Source organism: Schistosoma mansoni, chromosome 4, assembly GCF_000237925.1.
Source record: "Schistosoma mansoni strain Puerto Rico chromosome 4, complete genome".
Classification (NCBI taxonomy): domain Eukaryota; kingdom Metazoa; phylum Platyhelminthes; class Trematoda; order Strigeidida; family Schistosomatidae; genus Schistosoma; species Schistosoma mansoni.
In genome coordinates this window covers 1,647,058-1,657,999 of record NC_031498.1, presented here as the reverse complement: position 1 = coordinate 1,657,999, position 10,942 = coordinate 1,647,058, and the positions used below count along the sequence as shown (strand labels likewise).

The 10,942-nt window shown below is 32.7% G+C and overlaps 2 protein-coding genes across 2 annotated transcripts in view; both read left to right on the top strand.

Moving 5' to 3' along the window:
• The window catches only part of Smp_172620 (hypothetical protein), a gene marked incomplete at both ends in the record, with an annotated part of 63,786 nt that overhangs the window by 19,522 nt on the left and 33,322 nt on the right, over positions 1-10,942 (top strand). The window contains 3 exons of the mRNA XM_018796512.1: positions 5,150-5,298; positions 6,557-6,683; positions 9,106-9,172. Coding sequence (XP_018651646.1) covers positions 5,150-5,298; positions 6,557-6,683; positions 9,106-9,172 — 343 coding nt within the window. The remainder of the gene's footprint in view (positions 1-5,149; positions 5,299-6,556; positions 6,684-9,105; positions 9,173-10,942) is intronic.
• Smp_188210 (hypothetical protein) lies at positions 1,460-1,681 on the top strand (the record flags this gene model as incomplete). Its single annotated transcript, XM_018796513.1, has 1 exon — positions 1,460-1,681. One exon carries the CDS (start codon positions 1,460-1,462, stop codon positions 1,679-1,681), a length of 222 nt encoding a protein of 73 aa, XP_018651647.1.

Genomic DNA, 10,942 nt, shown 5'->3' with positions numbered 1-10,942 from the left:
TGAGGCGCTTCTACGCGGGGTTTTTGACCGACTACGGTCATTGCGAACTCCAAGATATCGTGTAAGCGTGTGACATAGTTCGGCCATGTCAGTCGAGGTCGATTGGGGTTTTTCTTTGATAGTAAAAACCTCGGCCTTAGAAAATTTGGTGATTTCCAAGATTCGATCGGCAGATGCAGCTAGTTCATCTATGGCATTGTTTTGAAATGAAACAAGCACTGCCTGCACCTGTTGAGGTGAGTATAGTATATTTACAGCTACAAGCCACTGATTGGATTTTTGTTTTAAAGAACAAACAGTGTGTTGAATGACCGCACGTACTCGATAGTATAAGTCAACATGATACAGTGATTGTATCTGAAACTCACAATAAAGTAAAACCTCTAGGATTTGTGTATGTGATAACCCACTGTCTACTTTATGCCGGGATATTTGTTAAAAATATAGATACATAGAAAAAGAGCCTTTCAAATTCTTGGTCTTAACTTTACCATTTCTTGCGATTTATCTTAGTTTTTTACTGTTCACATAAGTTATTCTACCTTTTGGTCAGTTATTTTCTTTCGTCTTCAGCTATATGTCCGTTTTTATTCATTATGAACCAATTATTTAATTTTAATATTTGACTACGTTTTGGCCAATAATGTACTTCTAACTTTAATGCAATAAATTAAACTAATACTCATCCATTAACACTTAAATAGAAGCTCAAACTAAGCAACAGGTTTATACTCCTGTGTCTCAAACCATTCATTGTTGTATAGTCTATTTCCTCAAATCATTCGTTGTCGAGCGTAATTATCTAGGTTTCTTTCAAGACAACTGATAATTCAACAGAAATTCAGGGATATTTTAAGGGAATCCGCAATTTGGGGTTTGAAAATGTGTTTTAGACCGAAACAAACTTTTTGGCGAAGCTCAAGAAGAAAGTTGAAGATGTTACTCAAAGCTCATTCGCACAAATATTAAAGTATCTTCAGGGAGATGATGTATTGAAATAAGACTCAAAATATCGGAACTAATAAGCCGCTTAATTATGTTTAGAGATCAATCGTTTTTACGAAAAGACTTCAAGTAACTCATTTTAGAGTTTGACCATATTTTTGTTTACGTTAATTGACGGTATTTGTTTTACTTTAACCAAAGCTAGTAATCATATAAGGCCTTAGATTTAAGTCGCTGTTAAAATAATTGTAAATGTGATCAAGAAAGTAGTTATTGTCAGTTTAAGGTGACACTAACAGTTAACGCAAGCGCCTTTCCTTCTTTACTAGTGTTAGCATACTGAGATAGACTAGCTCCAGAGACCAGTATCTACAACTGTTATGCATGTTTAATAGTAAACTAGCGACTGCTCTTTTTCTAATAACAAAATAATGCACTGAGCGTTTTGGATGCTGAACCTTCATCTCTGAATGCCACTAAAGATCCTTGCATTCATGTTTTCTTTTTGGCAGATATGATGCGTTCTGAACATTACGCTAAAATGTTTGAAAAATACAAATGGAAAAAGCAACGACATCCACCAAATTCTACCCAATCCTGCCCAATTACCAGTAATGACGTCACTGGAAATCGGGTCAAACAGAATCCACAGGCCGTTTTAAATTCATCAAGTATTAGGTCATCTAACTTGACAAATTCAAGCAAATTAAAATCTCATGTTTTGCTTAGTAAGTAACAGTGTATAAGAGCTATTTGTCAACTAAGAATTAGTGTATGTTCATGTCTGCCATCTTAAATAAACTAGCGTTATGAGATATTAATTTGTGCTTCCTTCATATAAGAGTTCACGTTGTATAAGGTTTGTAGTGTGATTAATTTTCTGCGGTTAAGAGCTTCACTAAACTCTCAAATTGGACCAAAATGAATAAAGTTTACATACTAAAAGGTAGTTTTTGAGTGTAATTATTATAGATCTCACTTTTCTGAACAAATCAGCATGATATAATGCAGTTCTCTTGAATCTAGTACTAGCCCAATATTTGACTTTTATACCTTTAATTAGTGAAACACTCCTGTTATTTTGAAAGTGATGTAAAAATTTAATCTTAATTGGCCAGGAAAATTGACATTAAGCTGCATTAAAAATATTCAGATTGTTTAAACTAACTTTATAATTTTTTCTGTTTGTTTATAAGCGTTTTGTTGATACTTCTCCCAATCGTGTTTACCCTATCCTATAAGTGTCTTTCCGGATTTTGACAGATAGCTTTACAAAAGTTAAACTATGAGTTTATAAAAAACAGTTAAAAGTAAATTATGTATGTAAAACTTCCAGTGACTGAAATCACATGACTTAAGTCTTTCTCTTGGTGCTTCGGTACATTGGACAGTGGTTTAGCATATAGTTGTTTTGTGAACCTAGTTGTACTTGATGGTTTAGACTCTTGATTATTTCCTTAAAATATCTCGGACCAGATTACCGAGTTCAACTTAAAGTTATTTTAATTTCAGTCGCTCAGAGTTTTTATAAATGATGCTTCCTTTTTAATACAACTTTCATTCTGTTTATAAATAAAACACTCCCAGTCATCTGGTAGATTTATTCTGAAACAAATATATATGCTCTTTTGAAAATTTTTACGAGCTACTGATACTTTGATTTACTTGACATTAAACGGGGACATTTGCAAACTCAAATAGGTACTGAATTATAGAAGGTCTAAAAGTTTGTCTTGTCTTTCCAGAAGGTATCAGAATACGATGCCACAGATGTTCTGGAGGTAGGTTTTCTACTAGTCGGCTTCTTATAAAAACTGTTAAGAATCATATCAAAAGTCGTTTGATTTTTGACCTCACAAGAAAACAGAAACCCTGCCAGCAAACATTTGTGATGATGTGTAATAATTCATGCTAAACGAATAGCCTTAATAGATATTGGCACCTGAAGCTACTTTTTGCGAAAATTGACGGCGTATCTTTACTTGAAATAACTTCCTCGTAAACTTTAGATGCCCCTTTAAGACTTTAGAGAGCTACCAGTTTATTAGTTTGAGAGACTTAAATCACAAAAGAGAGAGTAATTTTTCAGCAATTAATTTGAGACTGAACACCAAATATTTGTGTAACATTATATACACTTTGAAGCAAGGATAAAATGTAAAATGACATTTCTGTCTGGGAACCGGAAAAGCTAGAGATGAGTAATACGTTTTCTGATAAAACTAACAAAAATTTTAAGAACATGAAACATTAGATAAACTTGTCTTAGTCTTTTACTACATTCAGCAAACATCTTAATTCCATACTGATTTCAGGGAGCATTCGAAACCGATTCCTCTGAAACTAATGTAACTAGCTAAACAATAGTTTGTTCATTACTTATCATCTTAATTTTATAGTTATCTGGTAAACATGTCCCCAGTGTACCTACCACTAGACTTTCTGATTCAGTTTATGAATTGATGTCATCCCCTGATTGCTAAACAAACTTCTGTTGTTTTCTCAGGACTATTATTTTTGATGCGTTGGAGATAATTATAGGGCGATGAAAATTATGAGCTTCAAACATATTTTTCGATAGGATATCAGAATGAATTGTCCACACTTTATTCTGTGTAAATGTGGAAACTTAAGTCAACTATCTTGTATCAAATACTTTTAATTGCTTTGTTATATAGTTTGAAAAACAAAGAACTCAAGCTTAAGACTCAAGGCTTACAGTACGTCAAATTCGATCAATCTATCTGACTTTGAATGGTTTTGAATAAATAAAGTAACCGAATCTCGGCTCTTAATCTAATATCATAATAACAGTAAGAGTGTAGTAAGAGGATGAGCTTAAAAAGCTGTGACTAATTTTCAGCCAGCTCTCATCCAATCAGAAAATGCCTTTGTAAATGAATGGTTTATGGAAAAGAAAATAATATTGCAAAGATAAGCAGATCTTACATAATTAATGTTTATTAATGTCTTTTACAGATTACTGCACCTAGAAATTAAAGAAAACAACATATAAACTCGTGCTAGTGGAAATAGCTTGTACATAAACTTGAACATTTTAAAGGATCCGAACAGATTTCTAAGTGTCTCCAAAATATTCCTAGTCAGGATTAGGTATTTATGGATAGGATTAAGAGTTTTAGCGTCAATATTCTCGTCATTCGTATTTCCACTACTCATGTATAAGTTGAAAATCGTTCAATTACGATATACTATTGTCATTTTCTGCATTTATTTAATCTGCTATTCTATAGTGATCACTGAATTAAACTTATGTTTTTAACGAGTTTATGTTAACTTGATAAAAGAGGATACACAGATTTAAAACTTAGCAGTATACTCGTTAATTATTTTCGATTTCCTGTGTTTGCAGATTATACGGATTTGAGGATAGTCCAGGATATAGACTAAATTTAATTTGATTATAAATGACTGCACAAACTGAGATAAGACTTTTCCTTAGGTTATTTCTAGTTATGAAACAATACTTTTACATTTCAGCCGAATAATCTTCTGTGATTTTTAATGAATTTTCCTCTGAAACCATAATAGAAATTTGAAAAAGTAATACAAATGTCGTTATTGTAATCTTCTTCATAAAAGTAAAAGCTGTTGATAAAGAACAACTTTAAACTTTGAAAGTTAGTTAACATCTGATTTACTACAAATACTTTAATCTATTTCAATTGATAGTTGAAAGCATGAGTAAATTAAAGCTAGACCACCAAGGAAAATTTGAAAGCACTGGACGGCCGTTTCGTCCTACTGTGGGATTCCTAGGCAGTGCGCATTCACGATCCCACCTCGCGAGATTCGAGCCTAGGACCTACCAGTTTCGCGCCAGAGCACTTAACCGATAGACCACTGAGCCAGCAACCGATGCGCACTGCTGAGGAGTCCGACAACAGGACGAAACGGTTGCCCAGTGTTTCCAGGTTTTCCATGGTGGTCTAGCTTCAATCGACTCATGCTTTCAACTATGAAAATACTAAATCTCCACAAAACGCCTTCTGATTATTTCAACTGAATTCAAACAGTTATAAGGGATGTATTTTAGCTGGTAGACATGCAATACTTTTTACGTAATATATTTGAGTAACAGCTTGTTTTATACCTAATTATAGGGTTTCCTTACAGCCCCAGTGAAAATTTCTTTTACTCTATTTAAATTTGATAAATATTCTTTGAAATTTTTCCCTTGAAGGTATAGTTGAAGGAAGAGGTCAGTCAACTGGAGAAATAGGTTTAGCTACTATCGATATCTACTCAGCAAATGTTGAATTGTCTCAATTTCGTGATACTAGCAGTTATAGTCGAACACTTGTAAAACTACTTTTATACTGTCCTACGGAAGTGAGTTTGTACGGTGTTTTATCACTTAGATAGTCTTTTTGAAAATCTTAGTACTTTCAATCAATAAATGGTAAAAGTTGGTAAAAAGACTTTCAGTTTGTGCTACATAAAAAAACCTTAAATAACTATATGATTAATACTTACCAAATATATACAATGTAATTTACTAAAAAATAAACATTTAGGTTCAAAAATTTCTACTTTCTACATCTTGTCCTGAGAGACTTAAATTCAGCTGAATATAGTTAACAAAAGAATCATGGTATCTTCATCGCACTACAGCTTATAAATATAGTGTATATAAAATGTTAAGATCCATGGGAATGTATGGATTAACTGATGTGATTAGAACCAAAATAAAATTAAAGTCCATGATGTACGCTAAAAATTCTACCATCTTCATAACAATACTCACTTGCTCACTAGTGGCCAATGTTGAAGGGTAATTAGTGAAGTTTTAATAAAAACCATGACTATTAGAGTTCAACGATGTTGGATATGTTACTACTATCACCATTAGCAACGAAGCATGATCACGTAATACTGTGAACTGGTTGAAGTTAAAAAGGTAAGCCATTGACTGCTAACTCAGTTGCCTGAAGTTTAAATGTTAACCTCGAAACCTAAGACACATGGTTTCAGTCCTTGGAGGGACCACAAATTCTTACCGCTTAGGAGACTCACATTAGAACAAGACAGCTATCAAATACACCTGGCTTTTAATGGCTATCCGACGTCAGTCATTCTGCAAAGTAAACTGTAAACGTAAAATAATTGGTACAAAGCGTCAGTCTATAGCTGTATGAGGAATGAATTTTTAATTTGTACTGATGAATAAAATATTTAGTAGTTATGATTTGGTTTCATTTTTTGGTTGAATACTCATATCCATTTTTTAAATGAATAAAAGTTTGATGAAGCTGGATTATAAAAATCATTTTTAATGTAGACTGACAAGAACAAAATTAAGATGGATTAGTATAACTGTTAGTAAGGTCTGATCTTAAAATGAATTCGAATTGGATCAGACTTTCGTAAGTTTATTATAAAAAATACTTACTGTCTACAAAGCTTAACAAAATAAATTGGGACATCACTGCCTGAAAATATGACTAGAAATTATCAGTATATTTTTTGTTATATAATGAACATATGTTATGATCAAAGATTTTGATAAAACATCCCTTAATGTATAATTTACTTTATTCATTATAATCAACATGTACATGACGAATAAATATAACATTGCTTTGTTTAGATAATTATTCCTAAATCTGGTTTGGATCCAAATAGTTGTATGAGGAAACTTGTGAAGATCCTATTGTCTTTACGCAATGGTATAACATTAAATGGTGTTAACAGAAATCACTTCAATGATAAACAAGGTAATTGAGAAGACTATCAATCAACAAAATTATTTATTATGAGTTGACATAATGGCACAGGTTTTTAATTATTTTCAAAAGGATTGTCAATCTATTTTACAGTTTACAGTTTCTCACCTTTTAGACATTTGACTGGGAACTGTGTCACTAGATAACTTTTGAGATATGTGGGGAAGTGATTCCTCGGATGATGATAAAACTGGTGATATGCCGATCGCTCGATTTTGGGGAAATTTTAAGGAATCCGCAATAGAATATTTTAGGCGAATGCTAAAAAACCCCGAAATTCCCCTGGTCTGAGGTTTTTCCTCAAAACCTTAAGTTATTATAGGGAAATTTCCAGAACTTTTGGGGAAATATTGGGAAAAACACAAAATTTCCCATAAGTTTCCTCAGAATTTTCTAAATCTTTGGGGAGTTCCATTTATGTTCTTTGGTAAAACCCCAGAACTTTTGCACATCTTTGCGAAAATTCCCCTAGTATTTTTTTAAAACTCCGGAAAAATATATTTACGTTCTTCAGAAAAACCTCAAGATTTCCCATTTTTCCGGAAAGTATACGGACTTCATTAGAGGTACCTAGAATTTAAAATGCATGTCTTTTACATTTCTTTTCATTCAGTTAATTTCGCAAACTTAACACAACCATAAAATGTTTATGCCATGGTTGTCAACATTAACATATCTGTTGTCACACACACACCTAGATTGTATCGACATTTTCCGTGGAAGCAAGTGATCAATTCCTAGAAGACAATATAGTGTCAACACGTAATCAAAGTTTATTCACCTTATTTAAATAGTCCTGTCTTGTCAGCATTTATGTTAACGAACTCAACAGATAAGCACTGCCATAGTTAAAAGACTGATGCGTTATAAATTATATTGTATATTAAACTTTAAAAAAGTACATATAGATTTTCCACTAATAAGTTAAGTCTTCATATTCTTTGCAATTGTAATTGGACTTTTGTTGTGTTCATCACGTGGGAAGTTTAACTTTCGCTAACAGTGTTTAACAAAAAGAAAAGAAACGTTACTCATCTATGTAACTAACGTGATATCAAAACATTCAAAATGTTAAGAATGGACAAGCGAATACTTAATGTTATAGCAATCGTCCGACTGGTAAATACATAGTGCAACATGAAATGTGTATTATGTCCGAAGTATCGGTATAAAAATGTTTGCTAAATTAAAAACTTACAGCTAGATTAATGAGAAGTTACAAAGCCACCTGAAAATAAGATAGACAGGAAAGAATAATTTCAAGATAAACGTTTAACAACAACTTATATAAAAGCATAAACAGATATTCAATAACAGATCTAAAATGAATTCGGTTCACCCTTTCTTTGGATCACCATCCATGCTTATTTCTTTTACCTCTTGCGTCATGCAAGAAAGCCTGGCTTGCAATATTCTTGGACATCGGGATATCTTGAAGTAAGAAACATTATGTTGTTGAATAATATTAACAGTTTTAGACAAAACTGATATGCTAACAATCCAATTACATCGAAAAGTTAGCTTTATTTATTACATTTGTGTAGTAAATTCATACGGGAATCAAGTATATGTATCAACTTTACATTATACTAAATAAGCATTCGAGAAGAAAGTGAATCATTCTCTTCTAGCTAAATAGGTAATTATTGAGATGGCTAACTGTGAAAAATCATTTATATACATTCTTGACTGATTGAGTTGGCAGCCTGTCTGGTTGAGTGTATAATTTGTTACTTGAACATAATGCCAATGTAACGAATAATAATAATATTGTAATCCACAAAAATAGTCAGGGGGTATGTACCTTCACTGCTAATTACAAAGTATTTACATAATACATAACAAAACATTTAATCATCCATTAGCACCTTCCAGTGTGTTTTGCAATCTAAACTTTTTTCTTGACTGATCCTCAATTGTTCTGCCAACACCGTGCTTTCGATACACTGAGACCCTTCACTCAGTCCGGCAATTGTTGCGACTTCGACTCCATGTTCTGCCACACCTTATTTACTAACACTTTTGTGAGTAGTATCCACTATACCATCACCTCGAATATTTTACTCAAGGTTTTCTTGATTTGTAATTCCTACATGAGTAATATGATCTCACTATATCTGTGTTACTTCTAGAACTTAATGTATAGTGTATCATTTTCTTGTAAAAATAATGCTGGATAAAAAAGGTTTTACCAAGCGCTGTATATTTTGTTGGCTAAAAAATGTTGGAGTCTTCAGCTGGTATATTGGCTAGCAAACTATCCACTTGACAATACAAAAACTTAGCTTGTTATGAGAAATACACACCGTCACAATTAAAATGCTGAATAAACTAATTCAATCAAAACTGTGTGATTTTCTTTGAAACTATGGTTAAAAGTATTGAATGAATTTGCCATTATTGTTATCGATAGGTTTACACTATTTAAGAAGATTATGTCATCCACACTACATCCCATCTATATACGCTATAAAAGAAAAGTAAGTTAGCTGTTTTTTCAGATCATATCGACTTTCTTTTTTCGTTTAAATTGGTTATATTTTGGCGATAACTTCTCATTATTTGTTGGATGTGGTTCATTTGATCACTCACGGTGACATAACAGTTAATGAATATAAACAGGCTCAGTTCATCCTGCTTAGATGGAAGCACAAAAAGTCATATTCAACAAAACATAGTCGAAATAAAATTACAGGTTGAATATATTATCTTTATACTTACATTCCCTCTAATGTTTTTGAAATGTTTCTACCTTCAAGACCTTGACGGTGCTGATGATGATAGCTTAAATCGAACGGTTAAATTTACATCAAAGGATAGAAAGGACTATCTCATTAATCGTAGCTGCCTTACAGAACTAATCAAGTTCATTTAGACGCTTGAGTATACCTACATTAGACTTTAATGTAGGTAAACAAGGAGTTAATTTTCAGCGATCATTAGAGAAATATTAGTCTCATTAATGGTTGTCTAGTATATGGTGAAGCTAGTTTTGTTAGCTTTTTGTCACTACCTCGATCAAAGTATACCGAAATTCTTATTTTCAGTGTAACTGTACGCTTAAAGTAGGGGTAAAATTTTATTCACACTTCCGCGTATTGGTTCTTGAATAGTAGGACTTATCTCATGAACTAACATAAGCGGTCAATGGAAATTAACCTAATCCACTACTCTATGATAACATCGGATTAACACTGTTAATGCTCGCATTGGATATACACATGAACTTATATCAATATGTATGTTGTGGGATTCATAGGTCAATTTGATCTATGTATTGTTGGTGTACATGTAGTGTACACCAGAAGAAATACAGTTAAAGTTATAATATTTATGCTTATGTGTATGTCCGGAATGCATATTTCATGACTCGTATACTACAGCTATTCATGTGACATGTACCTGCACCAATACATCTGCGATGCTAATAATAAAAAGTAGCAAACATAGAAAACAGGAATGGAGGCCATCTCACCCTCTTAATTAAGCCATTCATACCTATATGTATCCTATGGAGTCCATACACTGATTTGATTTGTAAATTTAAGGCGTAGTGGACACTTGTAAAAATGAAGATTTGGGAATCAATCTTTCTCACCTAACATTAGCAATCCTACCAATTTTTTTCTCTGGTGCTTCTTAACATAAAATCCCCCACATGTATATCACTAAAAATAGACAAACATTATCCAAAGTAGTGAATCGGATATTTAATGAAGACTTCGCCAATTTTTCTGGCTCGAATGAGCACAGGTGTATGGAAACAAATTGGCTTGTGTTACCGTATTTTCAGATTGAGTATTGAGATGATGAAGAAATACTTATGTTCTTCATGTAAATAGAGTGGCTTATGAAGTGTAACAGTAATGTCAGAAATTAAAAAATCTATTTCAATTGTTAAAAAGGATGCTTTACAAACTGAGAAAATACTTTAAATAAACAATCAATCTATCAAATAAACTTACGAAAAGCATTCAATAAAGTAGGATTCACTGTGATACACTTTATCATTTCTAGATTTTCAGGAGTCTCTTTTTCTCTAATCATTTTTTATTTATAAGCAAAGATGGATAGTGGCTAGCAGTGGAATCCAGGACTCACGTTTCGTCCTATTTGGGACTCGTCAGCTGGATGCACCTGCATCTCAGAGTTGATGTTCACTCTGAGACTCGAGCCCAGTGATGGGTTTTAGGTACTAATTTAGCGATATCTTTGGGCAGTGAATTTGAATCATTAGTTATGTGCAGATT